This window comes from Procambarus clarkii, chromosome 4 (genome assembly GCF_040958095.1).
Source record: "Procambarus clarkii isolate CNS0578487 chromosome 4, FALCON_Pclarkii_2.0, whole genome shotgun sequence".
Classification (NCBI taxonomy): domain Eukaryota; kingdom Metazoa; phylum Arthropoda; class Malacostraca; order Decapoda; family Cambaridae; genus Procambarus; species Procambarus clarkii.
The window spans coordinates 45763409-45790608 of record NC_091153.1 but is presented as its reverse complement, the minus strand read 5'-3'; the positions used below and the strand labels follow the sequence as shown (position 1 = coordinate 45790608).

Below are 27200 nucleotides of genomic sequence, written 5' to 3'. Positions count from 1 at the left end.
TAGTAGTGATAGTAATGGAGGACGGCGAGCTTTGTGTTGTCTAGGTTTTCCAGGAATTTTGTAAACATTGGCAGCAGGGTTGCCAGATTGGGCTACAAGTAGCGATTTGGGCTACTTTTGAAAGCTCCGCGCTCCCAAATTTTTAATTTCGTTACTTGCTACTTTTTGGGCTACTTTAAAAGCAAGTTGGGTTAGTAATGTTAACAAACTGAATGATGATTATTTATGCTTTTATAATGTAATGTGTTCAAATCACAGCCGCGTCAAACAGCCTGATTGACTAGACCACTTACCACAGGAGGGCAGGTCAGAGACCGGCCCTCTGGGGATGTTGATCCTAGGAACCTTTGAAAGAAAAAGTAACCGCAAGGCAACGTAATCCTCCTCAGGGGCCATAGATTTTCCAAACTTAATTGTCGTTAATACTTCATCCCGAAAGTTACATCTAGTTCTACAGATCTTCATTAAAGAGAGAACGTTATCTAGAAATGTACAGATTGATAAATGATTGTAAATATCCTATATAGTTAATACCTTTGTCAGGAAGACGATAGTTGGCAAGGAGCGGTAGTGTAAAGTGGCTGTTAGATCAGTGGGAGTCTTTAACAAATCATTACCAAATCGCTTCTTGCTGTTCTGATAAATGTTATAAGGCAACTTTTTTAATGGACTCTGATCCCTCAATTAGCTATATTTCACATTTCTCAGACCAATCCTAAATCTTTTTGAAAGTATGAATTGACTTTATCAAAAAGACGAAGATCAGTGTAGCCTTCACACTGTCTTAGAAAACTTCACTCTTGGAATACTCAGAAGAATCGTGCAGCCTCATCATGCAAAGCTTCATGTTAATTTGGAATACAATTACATATGTCACAATTACATATGTGCCTCTGGAGAAAGTGGACTTTGGTTACGAATTTTCAACACTTCAGGCAACTAACAGACAAAACAATTTTATAACCCAGGAAAAGTTTCAAAATATTCAAGAAAGATGCCATAATATTTAAGTGAAAGCTTGCAAAGAGCTTCTTTCTCGTATTCCAAGTAATGCTGAAACTTTCAAAATCGTGTAGTGTACTCTATATATTAAAATATATTACTTTGAAACCTGTATCAGTCACTAAACAAAAAATTGGGCTACTCTTATTGCAAATTCGCTACTTTTAGACCCTCAGCAACCTTGATTGTCAGTTGTCCCCCAGCCGTGACGGGGTTGGACGTCGCCCCGGGGACCTGCCATGTGCTCTGTCATGGGCTCTCCTCTCCCTCCCCCCGGCTCTAATGGCTCTGTAGAGCACTCGTCCGCAACACCAATATGTTCATATATTTAACAGGTAATGTTTCTCGAATTCCTGCCCCCTGGTGTTGGTGGTGGTAGAGCTGGTGACCCCTGGTGTAGGTGGTGGTAGAGCTGGTGATCCCTGGTGTAGGTGGTGGTAGAGCTGGTGACCCCTGGTGTAGGTGGTGGTAGAGCTGGTGACCCCTGGTGTAGGTGGTGGTAGAGCTGGTGATCCCTGGTGTAGGTGGTGGTAGAGCTGGTGACCCCTGGTGTAGGTGGTGGTAGAGCTGGTGATCCCTGGTGTAGGTGGTGGTAGAGCTGGTGACCCCTGGTGTAGGTGGTGGTAGAGCTGGTGACCCCTGGTGTAGGTGGTGGTAGAGCTGGTGACCCCTGGTGTAGGTGGTGGTAGAGCTGGTGACCCCTGGTGTAGGTGGTGGTAGAGCTGGTGACCCCTGGTGTAGGTGGTGGTAGAGCTGGTGACCCCTGGTGTAGGTGGTGGTAGAGCTGGTGACCCCTGGTGTAGGTGGTGGTAGAGCTGGTGACCCCTGGTGTAGGTGGTGGTAGAGCTGGTGACCCCTGGTGTAGGTGGTGGTAGAGCTGGTGACCCCTGGTGTAGGTGGTGGTAAAGCTGGTGACCCCTGGTGTAGGTGGTGGCAGAGCCCGTCACCGCTGATAGTTAACGACCAATTGCTGCAAGTTGTTCGGGGCCATATTTAGGCTCTATGGGAGAGTAAGGTGTTCGGGGCCATATTTAGGCTCTATTGGAGAGTAAGGTGTTCGGGGCCATATTTAGGCTCTATGGTAGAGCTGTGGAGCCGGTCGGCCGAGCGGATAGCACGCTGGACTTGTGATCCTGTGGTCCCGGGTTCGATCCCGGGCGCCGGCGAGAAACAATGGGCAGAGTTTCTTTCACCCTGTGCCCCTGTTACCTAGCAGTAAAATAGGTACCTGGGAGTTAGTCAGCTGTCACGGGCTGCTTCCTGGGGGTGGAGGCCTGGGCGAGGACCGGGCCGCAGGGACACTAAAGCCCCGAAATCATCTCAAGATAACCTCAAGATAGAGTAAGGTGTTCGGGGCCACATTTAGGCTCTATGGGAGAGTAAGGTGTTCGGGGCCAAGGCTCTATGGGAGAGTAAGGTGTTCGGGGCCAAGGCTCTATGGGAGAGTAAGGTGTTCGGGGCCAAGGCTCTATGGGAGAGTAAGGTGTTCGGGGCCAAGGCTCTATGGGAGAGTAAGGTGTTCGGGGCCAAGGCTCTATGGGAGAGTAAGGTGTTCGGGGCCAAGGCTCTATGGGAGAGTAAGGTGTTCGGGGCCACATTGATAGAGGCTGGAGGACGATGTGTTAACATTGAGGCGGAGGGTGAGGCGGCTCCGGGCAGTATTTCCCGCGTAATGTGGCTCTCGCCAGGTTATTATAATATTTACTTGTTATTGTGGGGTTTTTAGCGGGAAATTTACTTGCAGAATGTTCTTGTAACCTTTCTGGCCTAGAACTGACCCACTTTATTGTTGTGAGGTGTGGTAGGTTATTCGCTTGTGTTCAGTACTACTTTATTTTGAGTTTTATTAGGCTATTCGCTTGGGTTCAGTACTGCTATATTACTATTAAGACTGGGACTGACTGATTCACTAACCACCTAACGTAACTGTCAGCAATTGCCTTGTTGGTGAAGGTGGTGCTGACAGCTGGGGGGAAGGGGGGGGTCATTTTCAATACCCCCCCCCATACTGGGCCCACCTTGTTATGGTGACATAAGGGGGCATGGTGCCCTACACTCCCTCATTATATAAATTTAGTTTGATATGGAACCTTCATCGGCTTTAGGAGTCTGGGTTGATCCAAGTCAACCCGAGCTCTCAACTCTTGAATTGTTGGTGACGTTTGGGGTTGAACCTGACTCCATACCCGTACCCGGGCACCGCCGGGTACCACACACACGAGGCACGCATGTGACGGCTGGAAGCTTAAAGCAACGAACTAAACTATAAATCAACCTTCAGAAACAAACGCTCTTCAAGGGGGGAAATAATGTAGAGAAAGGAAAACACTAGAGTTATATACACAGAACATAAGGGAAACTTAGAGACCCAGAGAACACATTGTTTTTTATGGACTTCAATAAACTGAAGCTACTTATGTAGACCTGGGGCCAGATTCACGAAAGCAGTTACGCAAGCACTTACGAACGTGTATATCTTTCCTCAATCTTTGACGGCTTTGGTTACATTTATTAAATAGTTTACAAGCATGAAAACTTCCCATTCAACTGTTATTGTTATAAACAGCCTCCTGGTGCTTCGGAGCTCATTGACTGTTTTGAGAAAAGATGGACAGGTTCGTAAGTACTTGCGTAAGTGCTTTCGTGAATCTGGCCCTAGATGAATTGGGACAACAGTCTCAATCTGTTGTAATGTTGATATTCCTATAAAGTATAATTCTACAGATTGTACACTACTCCACCATAAGACTAATCAAAGTAAATGCAGAGATACGATATAAAAAAACAATAAGATATTCAATATTATGTACATTATTTGGCCTGCAGTTGTTGGGTCAGTGTTGGGGATGGGAGAGACAAGTGACGTGGTACAGGCTGCAGGGAACACGAGTGTTGAGAACCACTCATCAACACAAATTGTTGACCCTAAAAGTATCCTCCAAACATCAAAGAAACTGTTAGTGAATTAGACCCACGTATTGGGGATAACATGGTACGTGGGAGAACACAAGGGGGGGGGGGGTACGTGGGAGGATACTGGAGATGCAATAAAATACCTTATCTTATACAGGACAGATTAAGATCTGGCTAGAAATGAGAATGGATGGAATGAGTGGAGTGGTCAGATAAGGTCGGGAACATGGGAGGCACGGGCTAGGGTTGAGAGGGACGGGCCAGGGGGGCTGGTATAGTTGAAATTGAAATAAGTTTATTGAGGTAAAATACACACAAAGGGATGAGGTAGCTCAAGCTATTCTCACCCCGTTCAGTACATCGTGTTAATACATACATAGACACACATCACAAGCAATAAACGTATTACCGAACATTCTGAGAGATAAACATATACATTTCCTCTGGTATAGTTGAAAGAATAGAAGGTGGAAGGGTTAGTGTGTGTGGGAGATAGATGCAAGAGAAGGGGGTGTGAGAGGGAGAGCGGCGCCCCCTGTCCTCCCCTGGGGGCGGCGCCCCCTGTCCTCCCCTGAGGTTAACCCGCGCCTGACATCTTAACCATACACGAATATATTAATTGTCGAGAATAATGCAATCCTGACCTTGTCTTGACACGTGAAAGATGTTCAGGTAAAGGCAGGCTGGGAGACATTTGCATATCTCTGGAGGATCAGGAACCGTCTTGATACTAGCGGCAACAACTCATACATTATGTACATTGTTCACCACTCGAATTTAGTTTGTCTTTTGTTAATTAAATTGGTATTTATGCATGGGGGCTAGGTAATGGGGGCTGGTTAGGTAACTCAGTCCCCCTCTGTGTGTGTGTGTGTGTGTGTGTATTTACTATTTGTATTTATTATTTGTGTTTGCAGAATCGAGCTATTAGCTCTTGGACCCCGCCTTTCTAACCAATCTATTTTTTCCTCAATTATATCTACTACATATATATTTCCCTCTAACACACACACACACACACACACACACACACACACACACACACACACACACACACATACACACACACACACACACACACACACACACACACACACACTCACACTCACACACACACACACACACACACACACACACACACACACATACACACACACACACACACACACACACACACACACACACACACACACTCACACACACACACACACACACACACACACACACACACACACACACACACTCACACTCACACTCACACACACACACACACACAGACGAGTGTGTGTGACGGGGTCCAAGAGCTACATTCTTGGAAAATATTCCAAGAGCTACATTCTTGGCGCCAAATATTCAATAAATATAGAACACTTACCTCGCCCCATTGTTAAGTTATAAACATTACAAGTACAGTGTAAAATCCCTTGGTACAGAGGCCCTTATGAGGACCTTCCACTTGAGTACATTGTTAGTGTGAAGGTCAAGAGAGAACAGCAATAATGAATGTGATAAAGACTTATCATTCCATAAATCATCACAATACTAGAATGTTAATTTTTACAATTAGAATTATTAATTCTAATATTAATATTAATAAATAATATTTTATAATATATTAATATAATCATAAAATAAAATAAAATAATAAAATAAAATATAACAATATAATACTATTACTATTAATATAAAATTAATATTAAGAATTATTAATTAGAATCTTAACTCTTAATTATTAGAATCTTAAATCATCACAATTAAAGTTTACCACTGGTAAAGTTAATAACAAACTTGGAGCCACAATGCAATAAGAGACAAATATACCAACATGGGTCGTCGCGGGGGCCTGTTGGCCCATGTGGGAGAGGCCCATCCGGGGCCTCGCGGCTCTAACGTCATGGCGCGCATATTCAAATTCAAATTTCAAATTCAAATGTTTATTCAGGTAAAAGTACATAGAAGATGAGTTACAAACATAATGTTTGATTTATAGATAGAACAAGTACATACAATGCCTAAAGCCACTAATACGCACAGCGTTTCTGGCAAGGCTGTATAAGCGCTGTATATTTACTGTTATCTTTGCTAGTTGCTTTATCATCCTTGTTAGAGTAGGATAACATGGCTCAGGGTGTGGAGCTATGCTGGAGGCAAGAGGTCAGAGGTGAAGGGGAGTGAGGGGTGAAGGGCTGCCTTGAAGGGGGAGTAGTGAAGGGGGCGGGCCCCAAGGAAGCAAAAGTCTGGAGTTTACCTTCAAAGAAGAACAGACTTTGTCTCAAAGTATATAGCAGCACACACCTTTCTACATGGTTCTCAAGCTGTTATATTGAACCTTGATATCTCTGCTTAAGATGAATGTCTGTATGTGTCATTCACACACACACACACACACACACACACACACACACACACACACACACACACACACACACACACACACACACACACACACACACTGCCTACGTAAGGCCAGTCTTAGAGTATGCCGCCTCATCATGGAGTCCCCATCTGAAGAAGCATATAATGAAACTGGAAAAGGTTCAGAGGTTTGCAACGAGACTCGTCCCAGAGCTACGAGGGATGGGGTATGAGGAGCGCCTGAGGGAACTGTGCCTTACGACACTAGAAAGAAGAAGGGAGAGGGGGGACATGATAGGAACGTATAAGATACTCAGAGGGATTGACAGAGTGGACATAGACGAAATGTTCACACGGAATAGTAACAGAACGAGAGGACATGGATGGAAGCTTGAAACTCAGATGAGTCACAGAGATGTTAGGAAGTTTTCTTTTAGCGTGAGAGTAGTGGGGAAATGGAATGCACTTCAGGAACAGGTTGTGGAAGCAAATACTATTCATAATTTTAAAACCAGGTATGATAGGGAAATGGGACAAAGAGTCATTGCTGTAAACAACCGATGCTCGAAAGGCGGGATCCAAGAGTCAATGCTCGATCCTGCAGACACAACTAGGTGAGTACAACTAGGTGAGTACACACACACACACACTAAAGACTCATCAAAATCAACAATGGCTTCTAGCGGAGTAATACGCATTTATCATACCTTTCCCATTGCGTAGTTACGCCGTCACGCACTAAGACATTAACAGTTAACACAGCGCATCGTGGCTAATGTTGGTGCGTAATTGTCGAGGCCTGGGGTGCGCATGCGCGGGCTCATTATACACCCTTCACCCGTGGTGTGGCCCCCTCCCTTTCCCATCACCCGTGGTGGGCCCCCCCCCCTTTCCCATCAGCCGCGGTGGGCCCCCCCCTTTCCCATCAGCCGCGGTGGGCCCCCTCCCTTTCCCATCAGCCGCGGTGGGCCCCCTCCCTTTCCCATCACCCGCGGTGGGCCCCCTCCCTTTCCCATCACCCGCGGTGGGCCCCCTCCCTTTCCCATCACCCGCGGTGGGCCCCCTCTCTTTCCCATCACCCGCGGTGGGCCCCCTCCCTTTCCCATCACCCGCGGTGGGCCCCCTCCCTTTCCCATCACCCGTGGTGGGCTCCCTCCCTTTCCCATCACCCGTGGTGGGCCCTTCCCTTTCCCATCACCCGTGGTGGCCCCTTCCCTTCACGTTATAAACACCTCAATGTTCCCCAAATATTAAAGTTGGTTTCTTTTTTGTTTTCAGGTGAGTGGAGAGGCCTGTGACGTCATTTTTTATTCGGTGAGTTGTGTCCCTTGTGTGTTGCTTGACGGAGGCGAAGGGTAAAGGAAGGGAAGGGTAAGGGTAAGGTAAGGGTAAGGGTAAGGGAAGGGGAAGGGGAAGGGAGGTAAGGCAGGGATCAGGCGCAGCCGCTGTATCAGTGTGAAAAGATGCCCTTTGGATCAGAAATTATGGCGGGATATTAAGTATGGTGAGTAGGTAGTTAGGATAATTGTCCCCCGCGGGCCGTGGTTAGTTAGGATAATTGTCCCCCGCGGGCCGTGGTTAGTGAGGATAATTGTCCCCCGCGGGCCGTGGTTAGTGAGGATAATTGTCCCCCGCGGGCCGTGGTTAGCCAGGATAATTGCCCCCCCCCCGCGGGCCGTGGTTAGTGAGTATAAATGTCCCCCGCGGGCCGTGGTTAGCCAGGATAATTGTCCCCCGCGGGCCGTGGTTAGTGAGGATAATTGTCCCCCGCAGGCCGTGGTTAGCCAGGATAATTGCCCCCCGCGGGTCGTGGTTAGTGAGGATAATTGTCCCCCGCGGGCCGTGGTTAGCCAGGATAATTGCCCCCCGCGGGCCGTGGTTAGTGAGGATAATTGTCCCCCGCGGGCTGTGGTTAGCCAGGATAATTGTCCTCGCGGGCCATGGTTACTGAGGATAATTGTCCTGGAGGCGGCCCATAAGGCTCCGTGCCAAGGATAATTACTTAGTGTGTCACCCTGAATGTTGGATAATTCTTAGTGTTACTCAGACATTGAGTAATTAAGCCATGGGATATATTGGTGGTTATGAGGCATTATATCCTGCTTGTCGGGAGTAATTATCCTGCCTGTCACTTAAGGTAATTACCAGGTGTACTGAGGTGGGTGATTACCACTTTACCTGCCTCTCCTCACCTGCATACTCATGTTATGAGGCCCTCATACTCCCTCATACTCCCTGGGGAGGCACTCCTACCCTCCCCCTCCCTCCCCTAAGCACGTGTGATAGATAAGTCTATCTATAGATAGGTCATGGGGCGGGCGGTGATAGATACGACTATTTTACCAGTGTTAGAAAGAATTAAACAATCGCTCAATAAAATTTAATAAAGAAATAAGGGAGGAATGTTGAAAAATAAAGGTGGAGGAGGAGGCAACCAGGAGGACTGGTCGACGACCGGGCCGCGGGGACACTAAGCCCCGGAAGCACCTCAAGGTAAGGTAGGAGGAGAGGTGACACTTGGAGGAGCAGGTGATCCTCAAGGAGGAGGTGTCGCCAAGCCTCGCCCTCCACCTTCATAACTAACAATTATAAATATATTGTGAGTAGTGAAGTTAGCAGAAGGTTTTAATTAGTGTTGTTGGTACGTCAGCAGCAGGACCAGTAGGGGAGGCATCGTTAGCCACAGGCGGTGGTTACCTCCAAGGCTGTTGTTAGGGGCGGTATGTTCCTTCATTCCTGCCCCCCCCCCCTCACACACACACACACACTGTTACGGCCCTCTAGAGTCGCAACTGGGTTCTTTCTCTGATGTTAGTAGAGTTTGGGTATCCGGCCCCAAAGCTAGTAGTGGCTTTCAAGGGGTGGGCTCCGTAACGCAAGTAACTTAAAGGGGAAGGGATAAAACTGCTCAGAAATAAATATATATTCACCACCACCAATAAATAAATATATAAACAGTCACACGCTGTTACTATTACTACACTTATGTACACGTCTTGTCTTCTTCTGAAGACACAGGATGCTCTGCTTAACGGTGCTCAAGACGAGTAGCCCTGGTTCTCTTCTTGTGGCCTCTCGACGAATCCTTAGATTCTCTTAGCGAGTCTGCCCCGGCCACAGGCCAGCCAAAACACAATCCCACTGGGTGCACCGTCGTGGAGGCCGTCAACCACAAATCCAGCCTGTAGCTGGCAGGTTCCAATCAGCTACGCTGCATAGGCGACTCCACGACCGATACTTGGGTTGCTAGCCCTAGGCAGGAGCCTCGTGTGATTCCACAGATCACTCTCCTCAGCATAACACCCCAGTGGCTATTCTTCTCCACGAGTCAGCCCCGGGTACAACAATTCCTCAACTGCCACGTCACAGGCAGGCTAACAACAGTGTTCATCCTGGGGTGTGACTCACAACTTCTGCAGCTAATACTTGGAGACTCTACGGCTGCCTTGGGTAGACTGATCCACCGTCCGATTCAGCAGTCCCAGGTCGACTCTGTAATCAGACACGTCATCAGTAATAGGGACACTCTAGGGCACCTCACTTACAGGCTTAGACACAAACACCCACCTATCCACTCCATAGATGGCGTTGCTGTCCAAGCGTCACCTCACCAGTGGTCAGCAGCGGCTGTTTTATGAGCTGATCAGGACGGGAAACTAGCCCTTGTGGCCAGTATTTCTCGTCCTCACTAGATGGCGTCGTCCATTTGGAGGGGGTTTCGGGAGCCGACCCACAGATGGCGCGGTCGTCACTGCTCCGTGCTCGGACGCTGGGCTCGGGTCCGTAACACACACACATACACACACACACATACACACACACACACACACACACACACACACACACACACACACACACACACACACACACACATACACACACACATACACACACACACACACACACACACACACATACACACACACACACACACACACACTGTGTCACCTGATCTACGATCAGGTGACACAGATTAAGCAAGAAAGAGAGGGCTGGGCGGACTGCATTTTCTTGGATTGTCGGAAAGCCTTTGACACAGTACCGCATAAGAGGCTGGTACATAAGCTGGAGAGACAGGCAGGTGTAGCTGGTAAGGTGCTCCAGTGGATAAGGGAGTATCTAAGCAATAGGAAGCAGAGAGTTACGGTGAGGGGTGAGACCTCCGATTGGCGTGAAGTCACCAGTGGAGTCCCACAGGGCTCTGTACTCGGTCCTATCTTGTTTCTGATATATGTAAATGATCTCCCGGAGGGTATCGATTCATTTCTCTCAATGTTTGCAGACGATGCTAAAATTATGAGAAGGATTAAAACAGAAGAGGACTGTTTGAGGCTTCAAGAAGACCTAGACAAGCTGAAGGAATGGTCGAACAAATGGTTGTTAGAGTTTAACCCAACCAAATGTAATGTAATGAAGATAGGTGTAGGGAGCAGGAGGCCAGATACAAGGTATCATTTGGGAGAGGAAATTCTTCAGGAGTCAGAGAAGGAAAAAGACTTGGGGGTTGATATCACGCCAGACCTGTCTCCTGCAGCACATATCAAGCGGATAACATCAGCGGCATATGCCAGGCTGGCCAACATACGAACGGCATTCAGAAACTTGTGTAAAGAATCATTCAGAACTTTGTATACCACATATGTCAGGCCAATCCTGGAGTATGCAGCCCCAGCATGGAGTCCATATCTAGTCAAGGATAAGACTAAACTGGAAAAGGTTCAAAGGTTTGCCACCAGACTAGTACCCGAGCTGAGAGGTATGAGCTACGAGGAGAGACTACGGGAATTAAACCTCACTTCGCTGGAAGACAGAAGAGTTAGGGGGGACATGATCACCACATTCAAGATTCTGAAGGGGATTGATAGGGTAGATAAAGACAGTCTATTTAACACAAGGGGAACACGCACAAGGGGACACAGGTGGAAACTGAGTGCCCAAATGAGCCACAGAGATATTAGAAAGAACTTTTTTAGTGTCAGAGTGGTTGACAAATGGAATGCATTAGGGGGTGATGTGGTGGAGGCTGACTCCATACACAGTTTCAAGTGTAGATATGACAGAGCCCGATAGGCTCAGGAATCTGTACACCTGTTGATTGACGGTTGAGAGGCGGGACCAAAGAGCCAGAGCTCAACCCCCGCAAACACAACTAGGTGAGTACACACACACACACACACACACACACACACATATACACACACACACACACACACACACACACACACACACACACACACACACACACACACACACATATACACACACACACACACACACACACATCCATCCTTCCTTTCCCCACCACCACCACCACACACTATTCACAATGGATGAAAAATTTATTTTTAATTAATTGAATTAAAAAAAATTATAAAATAACAAGGATTGTGAGCTAAGAAGTCTGAGCAGTGAAGAAAGATTTAAGCTGTTGCACTGTAAGACACTGCAGGACACTACAGGACACAGCAAGACACTACAGGACACAGCAAGACACTACAGGACACAACAAGACACTACAGGACACAGCAAGACACTACAGGACACAGCAAGAGACTACAGGACACAGCAAGACACTACAGGACACAGCAAGACACTACAGGACACTACAAGACACTACAGGAAACTACAAGACACTACAGGACACTACAAGACACTACAGGACACTACAAGACACTACAGGACACTACAGGACACTACAAGACACTACAGGACACTACAAGACACTACAGGACACTACAGGACACAGCAAGACTCTACAGGACACTACAAGACACTACAGGACACTACAGGACACAGCAAGACTCTACAGGACACTACAAGACACTACAGGACACTACAAGACACTACAGGACACTACAAGACACTACAGGACACTACAGGACACTACAAGACACTACAGGACACTACAAGACACTACAGGACACTACAGGACACAGCAAGACTCTACAGGACACTACAAGACACTACAGGACACTACAAGACACTACAGGACACAGCAAGACACTACAGGACACTGCAAGACACTACAGGACACTACAGGACACTACAGGACACTACAAGACACTACAGGACACTACAAGACACTACAGGACACAGCAAGACACTACAGGACACTACAGGACACTACAGGACACTACAGGACACTACAAGACACTATAGGACACTACAGGACACTACAGGACACTACAGGACACTACAGGACACTACAGGACACTACAGGACACTACAGGACACTACAAGACACTATAGGACACTATAGGACACTACAGGACACTACAGGACACTACAGGACACTACAGGACACTACAAGACACTACAGGACACAGCAAGACACTACAGGACACTGCAAGACACTACAGGACACTACAGGACACTACAGGACACTACAAGACACTACAGGACACTACAGGACACTACAGGACACTACAAGACACTACAGGACACTACAGGACACTACAGGACACTACAGGACACTACAAGACACTACAGGACACAGCAAGACACTGCAAGAGAGTAAGAGAAGAGGTGAAGGTGTGTCAGCCATCACTGAGCACAAACTGACACATGGAGAGTCACCCAAGATGGCGACAGTAAGGATGGCGTGTTTACCAAAATAGTCAGAGTTCTAAAGGTATATGATCACGTGTTTAAAAGCAAGATGGCGGCTAAAGAAGCACAGTCGCCGCCGTGGCCCTAACTGGCCACTCTCCTGCACAATCATCACTTAGTTCCATTGTTCAAACACCTTACAAAAGATCTTTGAACACAATGAAATTTTAAACAATTTTATTTTGTGTTCATTTGTCTTATTATCAACGGTAAGCTCACGTTACTTATGAGAAGATGTTGGCCCGGCATCACACCCCCTGGCCCGGCATCACACCCCCTGGCCCGGCATCACACCCCCCTGGCCCGGCATCACACCCCCTGGCCCGGCGTCACACCCCCTGGCCCGGCGTCACTCCGTTGCCCGGCGTCACACCCCCTGGCCCGGCGTCACACCCCCTGGCCCGGCATCACACCCCCTGGCCCGGCGTTACACCCCCTGGCCCGGCGTTACACCCCCTGGCCCGGCGTCACACCCCCTGACCCGGCGTCACACCCCCTGGCCCGGCGTCACACCCCCTGGCCCGGCGTCATACCCCCTGGCCCGGCGTCACACCCCCTGGTCCGGCGTCACACCCCCTGGCCCGGCGTCACACCCCCTGGCCCGGCGTCACACCCCTGGCCCGGCGTCACACCCCCTGGCCCGGCGTCACACCCCTGGCCCGGCGTCACACCCCTGGCCCGGCATCACACCCCCTGGCCCGGCGTCACTCCCTTGGCTGGCGTCACCCCCTGGCCCGGCGTCACACCCCCTGGCCCGGCGTCACACCCCCTGGCCCGGCGTCACACCCCCTGGCCCGGCGTCACACCCCCTGGCCCGGCGTCACACCCCCTGGCCCGGCGTCACACCCCCTGGCCCGGCGTCACACCCCCTGGCCCGGCGTCACACCCCCTGGCCCGGCGTCATACCCCCTGGCCCGGCGTCACACCCCCTGGTCCGGCGTCACACCCCCTGGCCCGGCGTCACACCCCCTGGCCCGGCGTCACACCCCTGGCCCGGCGTCACACCCCCTGGCCCGGCGTCACACCCCTGGCCCGGCGTCACACCCCCTGGCCCGGCATCACACCCCCTGGCCCGGCGTCACACCCCCCTGGCCCGGCGTCACACCCCCCTGGCCTGGCGTCACTCCCTGGCCCGGCGTCACCCTGGCCCGGCGTCGTACACTTAACTACTCCAAGCTCAGCAAACCATGGACAGGCCCAAGAGACGCTGTTTACCAACTGGCCAATTAATTAACCCAATCAGTTTGAAAACACTGACGGCGCCTCGTTTCAAAATGGCCGTCTTCAGGCGGGACTCCGGCGCCTGGTGACAACACCAACACATTCTGCGATGCCTCAAACGTGAGTTTAAGTGCCCATAAGAGGATTTTTGACCAACTTATTTCTCCGTTGTTATCGACGCTGGAGCCTCGCCAATAATGTTCAGTCATCGTTAATTGAACATGTTTTTACCGCTGGGAGAGAATGGGAGGGGGGGGGGGGAGATGGGACGGAGGGTGGGGGGGGGGGGAGAAACAGACAGGTATTGATGGGTTTCCTAGTATATCTATAGATGGAAATGCCTGTCTTGTTTGTCTGAGGTTGGCGGCGGCTGGCCTCACCCAAGTTTGCTCCGTGGTTCCTGTCGGGTCCGTGCCCAACATGGGTCAGGGTTGACACAAGTGAAGTGATTGCCACTTAACATGGTGCCAATGGGAACCCCCCATTATTCTCGGCCTGTCATAGTTACTAGACTCTGGATTTTGTTTGTCTTGGTATAATATAAAACATTATACACTGATGTCTGATATTGTGAAGAATATCGCTCCATAATAATAAACCATACAATACTTTAAAAAAAACATAAAAAAACTAAATTTGACAAACAGAATTTTAATAAAATAGTTTATTATTAAACCCGCAAGTGATGGTGTGAGTGAAGGCTGAAATATAGTGGTGTCGAGAGACAAGACATGAAACAATGATTTACAACCAATCACCTGTCATACTGGGAGTGTAAACTGATGACAATCTGTCCTTCACGTGTCGTCAAAAATATTGCAGTAAAATGTGCCGCTGGTAATCTACCTGGGGCCAGATTCATGAAAGCACTTACGAACGTGTACATCTTTCCTCAATCTTTGACGGTTTTGGTTACATTTATTAAACAGTTTACAAGCGTGAAAACTTGCCAATCAACTGTTGTTATTGTTATAAACAGCCTCCTGGTGCTTCGGAGCTCATTAACTGTTTAATAATTGTAAACAAAGCCGCCAAAGATTGAGAAAAGATGCACAGGTTCGTAAGTACTTTCGTGAATCTGGCCCTTTGTCTATAGTTCAGTGCAGCACCCGGGCCCTCACGGAACCTTAACACTAAAACTACCAGATCTATCATGGTGATAGATAGATCTAGTGATAGTGATAGATCTATCTCCACTAATTGGAAACTCCTGTCTACAGTCTTATCAAAGATTTGACAGTTTAAGACAGAACCGCACGTTTAGCGGGAAGTATACTTCATGTACTTGGTGCCGTCTAACACAGGAGCTGTGTCTCGTGTATGTATATTTTACAGTGTTCAGAGTATACATATCATCCGCGTGTCCCTGTAGTGTCATCAGAACAAACTACTATACACATGTGATGAGTGACAACCAGACAGATGTCACAGGTGATGATAATGATGGACCTGACAGCCTCCAAGTGACCTTGAAGAGCAACACTTCTCATCTACAGCAACAGTCACGGTGATGTTGGGGCGGGATAACTCAAGGTCTCTACTCCCGAGCAAGTAGACAACAACACTACTGGGGGACCAAGGGTTATGATACTCCAACTGTCTACCATCTACCACAACACTGACCCTGCCACCCACCACCACCATCACCCACCACTAGCAACCACCACCACCACCACCACCCACCACTAGCAACCACCACCACCACCACCACCCACCACTAGCAACCACCACCACCCACCACAACACCCACCACAAGAGGTGCAGACAAGCACTTGGAGACTCCGGCTGTTTACCTTCTCTCACACCGCCGTGGCAGCATCCCGGAACTGACCTTTTTATACCTAATATACGCATTAATCTCAGATAGTATTCGGGTAAATAATTGAATATATATCGTTGTTTATATGGACAGGTTGGGGGCCTACCGTCGGCCAGACATCAGAGTCATCTTGTACGTAAAGCTGGCAGTATATTAGCTGACTGGAAAGTTTGTAATAATGGCCACATCCTGGTACACGGTCGATGCTTTTAGGGCACCGAGGAATGTTTAGCCTTGTTGTGTAGGGGGGCGGGGGGGGGGTTGATGTGTAGGGGGGCGGGGGGGGGGCTGTGTTGATGTGTGGGGGGGGGGGGGGGCGGGGGTTAGCGCTGGGCAATTATCACCACAACACTTACATCCTCAGAAGGGATATGAGGATAAGGATTTGGGAGAGAAATGATGCCCACTTAGACGGTCGGGTATTGAACACCGACCTGCAAGACACGAGACCTTCGCTCTACTGTCCAGTCCAAGTGGTTGGGCACTATTCCTTGCCCCTCGTCCTTTCCCAAATCCTTATCCTGTCTTCTCCAAGTGCTGTGTAGTCGTAATGGCTTGGCGCTTTCTGAGGGGATGATTGTGGGAAGGGGGTGATGGGGGGGGGGGGAGTGGAAGAGATAGTGCGGAAGAGACCCGGGCAGAGCCGGGTACTCTGTCTAGTAAATTTTATATTTTAAAGTTAATAACCCTGAAATAGGCAAATAAGTATAAAAATTACGTTCGTAATTCATGGAAGGATTCATTTGGATTCACCCCTGCCAGGCACCCCAGCCAGGCACCCCTGCCAGGCACCCCAGCCAGGCACCCCTGCCAGGCACCCCTGCCAGGCACCCCTGCCAGGCACCCCAGCCAGGCACCCCAGCCAGGCACCCCAGCCAGGCACCCCTGCCAGGCACCCCTGCCAGGCACCCCAGCCAGGCACCCCAGCCAGGCACCCCAGCCAAGCACCCCAGCCAAGCACCCCAGCCATGCAAGCACCCCTGCCAGGCACCCCTGCCAGGCACCCCTGCCAGGCACCCCTGCCAGGCACCCCTGCCAGGCACCCCAGCCAGGCACCCCAGCCAGGCACCCCAGCCAGGCACCCCAGCCAGGCACCCCAACCAGGCACCCCTGCCAGGCACCCCTGCCAGGCACCCCTGCCAGGCACCCCAGCCAGGCACCCCTGCCAGGCACCCCTGCCAGGCACCCCTGCCAGGCACCCCAGCCAGGCACCCCAGCCAGGCACCCCAGCCAGGCACCCCAGCCAGGCACCCCAACCAGGCACCCCTGCCAGGCACCCCAGCTACAAGACCTAAGGCAGCCAGGTCTGAGGTGGAGTTATAACTTCAGTTCCCCGAGGATTTCTGGCCCTCGAGGCCAAGCCAAGCAACACTTTCTAACCAGGTGAGGTGTTGCGTCTTGAGTCACAGTGCCGTGAGCAGTGGGCCGGGTGTGGCTGCTGCTGCTGCAGGAGCCCCCAGCACCACGCCCTCCACCAGAGACATCCTGCACATGGAGGAGTCTCAAGTAACACTTGCACTCTCCAACACACTCACAACTCTAACACAGCCGCCGGCTCATTATCGCCAGTAACTGAGAACACATCAAGTTGTTTGGTGGGGCTCAGAGTAGTTAAGACAGGAACGTTTCCTTGTGCTGGTGGCCAAGTATCGTTGAGACGGGAACGTTTACTTGTGCTGGTGGCCAAGTATCGTTGAGACAGGAACGTTTCTGTGTGCTGGTGGCCAAGTATCGTTGAGACGGAACGTTTCCTTGTGCTGGTGGCCAAGTATCGTTGAGACGGAACGTTTCCTTGTGCTGGTGGCCAAGTATCGTTGAGACGGAACGTTTCCTTGTGCTGGTGGCCAAGTATCGTTGAGACGGAACGTTTCCTTGTGCTGGTGGCCAAGTATCGTTGAGACGGGAACGTTTACTTGTGCTGGTGGCCAAGTATCGTTGAGACAGGAACGTTTCTGTGTGCTGGTGGCCAAGTATCGTTGAGACGGGAACGTTTCCTTGTGCTGGTGGCCAAGTATCGTTGAGACGGAACGTTTCCTTGTGCTGGTGGCCAAGTATCGTTGAGACGGAACGTTTCTGTGTGCTGGTGGCCAAGTATCGTTGAGACGGAACGTTTCTGTGTGCTGGTGGCCAAGTATCGTTGAGACGGAACGTTTCCTTGTGCTGGTGGCCAAGTATCGTTGAGACGGAACGTTTCCTTGTGCTGGTGGCCAAGTATCGTTGAGACGGGAACGTTTCCTTGTGCTGGTGGCCAAGTATCGTTGAGACGGAACGTTTCTGTGTGCTGGTGGCCAAGTATCGTTGAGACGGAACGTTTCCTTGTGCTGGTGGCCAAGTATCGTTGAGACAGGAACGTTTCCATGGATACGACATACTATCCTGAGCACCTGATTGGTAGTTACTTCCTGAACACCTCCTGATTGGCAGTTAGTTCCTGACCGATACTGTTCAAGAGGTAACTGGTAAGGGGGGGGGGTTATGCACGTTGGCAACAAAACAAAAGACATAATAATAGTATTATTGACATAAACTCATTTATAACAATACAAAAAATTATCGAAAAAAATGCAATAAATAAAAACAATTCACCAAAGATATATAACAAATGTAGATAAAAGTTTGTCATTAGAGGCGGTCAGAAGCCAAGGTGACGCTCCAAGATGGACTGGTAACACTGCTAAGGTACCATGACCCGTCTTGAGTTATTATACAAGTCCTTGACCCTCCGGTCAAGGTCCCAGCTGTGGCCAGCGGTCAAGGTCAAGGTCCAGCTGTGGCCAGCAGTCAAGGTCAAGGTCCAGCTGTGGCCAGCGGTCAAGGCCCAGCTGTGACCAGCGGTCAAGGTCAAGGCCCAGCTGTGGTCAGCGGTCAAGGTCAAGACCCAGCTGTGGCCAGCTGTCAAGGTCTAGGCCCAGCTGCGGTCAACTGGTGCCTGTGTTTACCAGTTGGTTGTCCTGGACCGTCTCTCTCTCTCCCTCACTGGCACTTGTAATTATACTTTTACCTCAAACTTTATCACGTCTGGACAAATCTTAACTGTTGTGATAATAGTGTGTGTGTCACTAGCTACACATGACCATGGGCCCTCGTGGTCAGCACCATGTCCTTGTGGGAGCTGGTCTCGGGTTAATATGTAGCGACACTACATGAGGTGTGGCGGTACATGGAGCCTTCAACACGCTGTGTACCAAGGACGACATTGAACAACTCCCGTATGTGGGGGAAATTGTCGGTAATGTGTGCACACAACGGCAGTTCCTTCCGGTGTGGTGGTTAGGGTGTGGTGGTTAGGGTGTGGTGCTTAGGGTGTGGTGCTTAGGGTGTGGTGCTTAGGGTGTGGTGGTGTGGGTGTGGCGGGTGGTGCGTGGAGGGCTGTGGGGTGTGGTAGGAGATTGGTGGTCAAGTGTGACACATGACGTACACAATGTCATTATCAAAGTGATGATACATGTCCCTTGGTGTGTGTGTATCTACAGGTGAATGTTACTGTAATGGTCACTACGACACATACATACATACACACACACACACACACACACACACACACACACACACACACACACACACACACACACACACACACACACACACACACAACTACCTAAGAACTACCTAACAGGAAGGAGCCAGAGGGTAATGGTAAGGGGCGAAAAGTCGGACTGGCGAACAGTAACAAGTGGAGTACCTCAAGGATCGGTGCTGGGACCAATCCTCTTTCTAATTTACGTAAATGATATGTTTACAGGAGTGTAATCATACATGTCAATGTTTGCAGATGACGCAAAATTAATGAGAAGAGTTGTGACAGACGAGGATTGTAGGATCCTCCAAGAGGACTTAAACAGGCTGCAGAGATGGTCAGGGAAATGGCTACTGGAGTTTAACACCAGTAAATGTAAAGTTATGGAAATGGGATCAGGTGACAGGAGACCAAAGGGACAGTACACAATGAAGGGGAACAGCCTACCTGTAACGATTCGAGAAAGAGACCTGGGAGTGGATGTGACACCTAATCTAACTCCTGAGGCACATATAAATAGGATAACGACAGCAGCGTACTCTACACTGGCGAAAATTAGAACTTCATTCAGAAACCTAAATGAAGAAGCTTTTAGGGCGCTTTACACTGCCTACGTGAGACCCGTCTTAGAGTATGCCGCGCCATCATGGAGCCCCCACCTGAAGAAACACATAAAGAAACTGGAGAAGGTTCAGAGGTTTGTGACGAGGCTTGTCCCAGAGTTACGAGGGATGGAATATGAAGAGCGGCTGAAGGAACTGAACCTTACGACACTAGAGAAAAGAAGGGAGAGAGGGGATATGATAGGGACATATAAAATACTCAGGGGAATTGACAAAGTGGAAATAGATGAAATGTTCACACGTAATAATAACAGAACGAGGGGACATGGGTGGAAACTGGAAACTCAGATGAGTCACAGAGATGTTAGGAAGTTTTCTTTTAGCGTGAGAGTAGTAGAAAAATGGAATGCACTTGGGGAACAGGTTGTGGAAGCAAATACTATTCATACTTTTAAAACTAGGTATGATAGGGAAATGGGACAGGAGTCATTGCTGTAAACAACCGATAGCTAGAAAGGCGGGATCCAAGAGTCAATGCTCGATCCTGCAAGCACATATAGGTGAGTACATATAGGTGAGTACACACACACACACAACTTTTCCCAGCCTAACCTGGTAAGTTAGGAAGACAAAATTGTCTGTGGTTGGTGGAGGACATTGGCTAAGTGACCAATCACCGCGTAATGTTCATGTGTAATGTGTGACGTCACTGATACGTCATTACCTTTACTGTAGGTCCCGCTTGTCATAACACCGTCATTACTGTGTCACCGTGGTACAGTGTCCCGTAGTGTACAGTGTCACCGTGGTACAGTGTCCGGCACTGTGTAGTGTACAGTGTCACCATGGTACAGTGTCCGGCACTGTATTCACCTAGTTGTGCTTGCGGGGGTTGAGCTCTGGCTCTTTGGTCCCGCCTCTCAACTGTCAATCAACAGGTATACAGGTTCCTGAGCCTATTGGGCTCTATCATATCTACATTTGAAACTGTGTATGGAGTCAGCCTCCACCACATCACTGCCTAATGCATTCCATCTGTTAACTACTCCCACACTGAAAGTTCTTTCTAATGTTAACTACTTCAACGTTAACTATAACTTAAATGATTAAGGTACTCAGTCTTCACCTGTGTTTCCTTGTTCGCGTTCCACCCGTGTTAAACAGTTTGTCATTTTCTACCTTGTCAATTACTCCCAGACAGTGGTGGAGTATCTCCCATGCAGACAGTGGTGGAGTGTCTCCCATGCAGACAGTGGTGGAGTATCTCCCATGCAGACAGTGGTGGAGTATCTCCCATGCAGACAGTGGTGGAGTATCTCCCATGCAGACAGTGGTGGAGTATCTTCCATGCAGACAGTGGTGGAGTATCTCCCATGCAGACAGTGGTGGAGTGTCTCCCATGCAGACAGTGGTGGAGTGTCTCCCATGCAGACAGTGGTGGAGTGTCTCCCATGCAGACAGTGGTGGAGTGTCTCCCATGCAGACAGTGGTGGAGTGTCTCCCATGCAGACAGTGGTGGAGTGTCTCCCATGCAGACAGTGGTGGAGTGTCTCCCATGCAGACAGTGGTGGAGTGTCTCCCATGCAGACAGTGGTGGAGTGTCTCCCATGCAGACAGTGGTGGAGTGTCTCCCATGCAGACAGTGGTGGAGTGTCTCCCATGCAGACAGTGGTGGAGTGTCTCCCATGCAGACAGTGGTGGAGTGTCTCCCATGCAGACAGTGGTGGAGTGTCTCCCATGCAGACAGTGGTGGAGTGTCTCCCATGCAGACAGTGGTGGAGTGTCTCCCATGCAGACAGTGGTGGAGTGTCTCCCATGCAGACAGTGGTGGAGTGTCTCCCATGCAGACAGTGGTGGAGTGTCTCCCATGCAGACAGTGGTGGAGTGTCTCCCATGCAGACAGTGGTGGAGTGTCTCCCATGCAGACAGTGGTGGAGGGCAATAGTCAGTGATATTCGAATGAATGTTTTAGCTGCCAAAGAAAACAGATTTGAGATTAAATTCCTATGGATACCATCACATGTTGGCATCTCAAGGCATGACACTGTTGATATGCTTGCTAAGTCAGCCTGCAGAAAACCAGTGGTAGAAATTGATATGGGTGTTTCATTAGCAGTGACAAAGAGAATACTTAAATATCTAATGAAAATCTCACCGACCTAACAAATTCTCAAAGACCTGAAAGTTGTAGCATTAAATATTATGATAGATATCGTGAGGAGACATTCACACATGGGACTAATAGAACAAGAACCCGGCAATGTGATGTTATAGTGGCCAGAATACGCCTGGGATATCGACGTATCTGGCAGCTTTCTCAAAACCCAAATGTCGAGTACACAATGTGTCAACTTTGTGAAAGAGAAAACATGCACTCTCTTGAACATTATATTGTAGAATGTCCCATACTGACTGACTTTCGCCCTCCTGGGCTAAGGTATGCTGAACTCTGTAATTACTATATGAGTACTGGAACACTTGATGATATATTGGACTTGTATCCAAGATTGACCATGTAATACATCAATCATACAATGTATATATATGATGTAACTATATAACCTGTGCTTGTAAAAGCACCTTCATCACCTTCAGTGATTAAGTGCTTAATTGCACACTTAGTTTCTTTATCGGCTATCTCACCCTGTCAGAGTAAATGAGACAAATGTATGTGAATGCATGTGTGTGTGTATATATGTATGTACATGTGTGTGTGTGTATGTATATGTATGGGTATAAAGTATATATGGAAGCTGATCAGAATTACATTTCACCTTTGTGAATGTACATTAATGACACTATGTAAAAGACACATCTAACACTTTATGTAGGACATACGTAAATCTGTGTATCTATGTATTTACGTATGTAGGTTAGCTTAGCATTTTAAAAGCACAGAATTACCTTCTGTGGTTGTGTTCAATAAACCCTTGAACTATATGTTTAACACTTCTCTAACCCTGTCCATGGAGGACAGAAGAAAATGTATATATGCTGCTTAGCATTGTAAATGTCTGGCCACGTCTGTGGTAGAAAATAATAATAAAAAAAAAACTGGAGGGCCGCCCATGCAGACACTGGTGGAGGGCCTAGCACCCATGCAGACACTGGTGGAGGGCCTAGCACCCATGCAGACACTGGTGGAGGGCCTAGCTCCCATGCAGACAGTGGTGGAGGGCCTAGCTCCCATGCAGAAACTGGTGGAGGGCCTAGCACCCATGCAGACACTGGTGGAGGGCCTAGCACCCATGCAGACACTGGTGGAGGGCCTAGCTCCTATGCAGACACTGGTGGAGGGCCTAGCTCCCATGCAGACAGTGGTGGAGGGCCTAGCTCCCATGCAGACACTGGTGGAGGGCCTAGCACCCATGCAGACACTGGTGGAGGGCCTAGCTCCCATGCAGACACTGGTGGAGGGCCTAGCTCCCATGCAGACACTGGTGGAGGGCCTAGCTCCCATGCAGACACTGGTGGAGGGCCTAGCACCCATGCAGACAGTGGAGGAGGGCCTAGCACCCATGCAGACAGTGGTGGAGGGCCTAGCTCCCATGCAGACACTGGTGGAGGGCCTAGCACCCATGCAGACACTGGTGGAGGGCCTAGCTCCCATGCAGACACTGGTGGAGGGCCTAGCTCCCATGCAGACACTGGTGGAGGGCCTAGCTCCCATGCAGACACTGGTGGAGGGCCTAGCACCCATGCAGACAGTGGAGGAGGGCCTAGCTCCCATGCAGACACTGGTGGAGGGCCTAGCTCCCATGCAGACAGAGGTGGAGGGCCTAGCACCCATGCAGACAGTGGAGGAGGGCCTAGCACCCATGCAGACAGTGGTGGAGGGCCTAGCTCCCATGCAGACACTGGTGGAGGGCCTAGCTCCCATGCAGACACTGGTGGAGGGCCTAGCTCCCATGCAGACACTGGTGGAGGGCCTAGCTCCCATGCAGACACTGGTGGAGGGCCTAGCTCCCATGCAAGACTCCCAACATAATCTGTGACTTTCTCCTGAAGAATGTCCACCCAGGCAACCTTTCCCTGCCATTACGTCCACAATACAGTATTGTGCTTCCCACTCGTGTGTGTGTGTGTGTGTGTGTGTGTGTGTGTGTGTGTGTGTGTGTGTGTGTGTGTGTGTGTGTGTGTGTGTACTCACCTAGTACTCACCTAGTTGTGTTTGCGGGGGTTGAGCTCTGGCTCTTTGGTCCCGCCTCTCAACTGTCAATCAACAGGTGTACAGGTTCCTGAGCCTATTGGGCTCTATCATATCTACACTTGAAACTGTGTATGGAGTCAGCCTCCACCACATCACTTCCTAATGCATTCCATTTGTCAACCACTCTGACACTAAAAAAGTTCTTTCTAATATCTCTGTGGCTCATTTGGGCACTCAGTTTCCACCTGTGTCCCCTTGTGCGTGTTCCCCTTGTGTTAAATAGACTGTCTTTATCTACCCTATCAATTCCCTTCAGAATCTTGAATGTGGTGATCATGTCCCCCCTAACTCTTCTGTCTTCCAGCGAAGTGAGGTTTAATTCCCGTAGTCTCTCCTCGTAGCTCATACCTCTCAGCTCAGGTACTAGTCTGGTGGCAAACCTTTGAACCTTTTCCAGTTTAGTCTTATCCTTGACTAGATATGGACTCCATGCTGGGGCTGCATACTCCAGGATTGGCCTGACATATGTGGTATACAAAGTTCTGAATGATTCTTTACACAAGTTCCTGAATGCCGTTCGTATGTTGGCCAGCCTGGCATATGCCGCTGATGTTATCCGCTTGATATGTGCTGCAGGAGACAGGTCTGGCGTGATGTCAACCCCCAAGTCTTTTTCCTTCTCTGACTCCTGAAGAATTTCCTCTCCCAGATGATACCTTGTATCTGGCCTCCTGCTCCCTACACCTATCTTCATTACATTACATTTGGTTGGGTTAAACTCTAACAACCATTTGTTCGACCATTCCTTCAGCTTGTCTAGGTCTTCTTGAAGCCTCAAACAGTCCTCTTCTGTTTTAATCCTTCTCATAATTTTAGCATCGTCTGCAAACATTGAGAGAAATGAATCGATACCCTCTGGGAGATCATTTACATATATCAGAAACAAGATAGGACCGAGTACAGAGCCCTGTGGGACTCCACTGGTGACTTCACGCCAATCGGAGGTCTCACCCCTCACCGTAACTCTCTGCCTCCTATTGCTTAGATGCTTAGATAGTGTGTGTGTGTGTGTGTGTGTGTGTGTGTGTGTGTGTGTGTGTGTGTGTGTGTGTGTGTGTGTGTGTGTGTGTGTGTGTGAAAGCGAGAGTAATCAGTCATCAATTATTTACCTAACCCCGTCCCACATTCTGGCCACGTCACTACAAGCGTCATCCCCCCCCCTCCCCAAACCACTTGGGCAGGACGATAGAGCGACGGTCTCGCTTCATGCAGGTCGGCGTTCAATCCCCGACCGTCCACAAGTGGTTGGTCACCATTTCTTCCCCCCGTCCCATCCCAAATCCTTATCCTGACCTCTTTCAAGGGCTGTATAGTCATAAATGCTTGGCCCTCTCCCCCCATAATTCCTACCTCCCCCCCCTCCCCACCAGTACCTCCCCCCCCCCCTCCCCACCAGTACCTCCCCCCCCCTCCCCACCAGTACCTCCCCCCCCATACCTTATCTCACCTAATACCTTCCCCTAATACCAATATTTCCCCCCCTAATATTCCTCACTCTCACCCATTACCTATATGACCTTCCTATCAAGTCACGTGACCCATATATCACCCTGGCTTGCCTCTCATCTTGCCTAACCTAACCTTGCCTTAACTGTGTGTTTACCCACATACCTGCCTCGTCCTTACTACCCACCGTCATCTTCCTGGTCATCACTATCCCTTCACCCCTAGCCTCTGCCTCTCCTCACCTTCCAGTCACCATCATCACCCTCATCTTCATCTTCCTCTCACACTCACTCATCATCGTGAGGGAGCACCGGGAAGTGTTGGCATCTATATTACCAGCTGTCTGCTGGGTACACTGTCTGCTGGGTACACTGTCTGCTGGGTACACTCTGCTGGGTACACTGTCTGCTGGGTACACTGTCTGCTGGGCACGCTGTCTGCTGGGTACACTGTCTGCTGGGTACACTGTCTGCTGGGTACACTGTCTGCTGGGTACACTGTCTGCTGGGTACACTGTCTGCTGGGTACACTGTCTGCTGGGTACACTGTCTGCTGGGCACGCTGTCTGCTGGGTACACTGTCTGCTGGGTACACTGTCTGCTGGGTACACTGTCTGCTGGGTACGCTGTCTGCTGGGTACACTGTCTGCTGGGTACACTGTCTGCTGGGTACGCTGTCTGCTGGGTACACTGTCTGCTGGGTACACTGTCTGCTGGGTACGCTGTCTGCTGGGTACACTGTCTGCTGGGTACACTGTCAAGAAGTAACGTTAATTACCGTTGAATTACCGCTAAACCATCGTTGCTAACCTTGGCTATGGGGCCCACGGGGCAGAACACCTCTACAAGGGCAATGTTAAGGGTATATATGATAGTATAAGTTTAGTGATTGCAATAGAGGAGCGTAACTGGGGGACTAGAGACACAGAGAGCGCCCCTCTAGTGGCTCCACACACTCACGCTCTCACACAATTGTGAGTGGAAAACAATCGCTTCTCAACACACTTGAATAATTTTGAGACAATAGGTTATTGTGGATATGTTTCATGACCTTCGTTCTATATACAAGAATTATATATGTAGTGAAATGTTTATAATTTTTTATATATACTAGGGGGGGGCTGGGGTTGTCTTTCACCCCATTCTTCTGTTCCACTCATTTTTATTCCCTCTCCCACATCCTACTGTTCTCCATTTTTCCTGTTCTCTGTGCCTCATCTTCTTCCCTCTCATGTTCCTCATTTCTCACCATCTCCACCAGCCACACACCAGAAGGTGAAGGGACGACGACGTTTCGGTCCGTCGTGGACCATTATCTAGGCCACTGTATCAAGACAATGGACTTGGTAATGGTCCAGGACGGACCGAAACGTCGTCGTCTCGTTATCTTCTGGTGAGTGGTTTGGTTATTATGTCTTGAGCCTCGTTATTGTGACTCATCGTCCCCAATTTCACTATCTTCCCCCTCCCGAGCCGGTCGGCCGAGTAGACAGCACGCTGGACTTGTGATCCTGTGGTCTTGGGTTCGATCCCAGGCGCCGGCGAG

General features: G+C 49.5%; 2 protein-coding genes across 3 annotated transcripts in view; both read left to right on the top strand.

Moving 5' to 3' along the window:
* sona (sol narae) overlaps positions 1–27200 on the top strand; it is a 213665-nt gene that overhangs the window by 68245 nt on the left and 118220 nt on the right. The gene's annotated exons all lie outside the window — the stretch shown is intronic.
* On the top strand, positions 23098–23994 carry LOC138371448 (skin secretory protein xP2-like). Its single transcript, XM_069336323.1, has one exon. It carries the CDS (start codon positions 23098–23100, stop codon positions 23992–23994), a length of 897 nt encoding a protein of 298 aa, XP_069192424.1.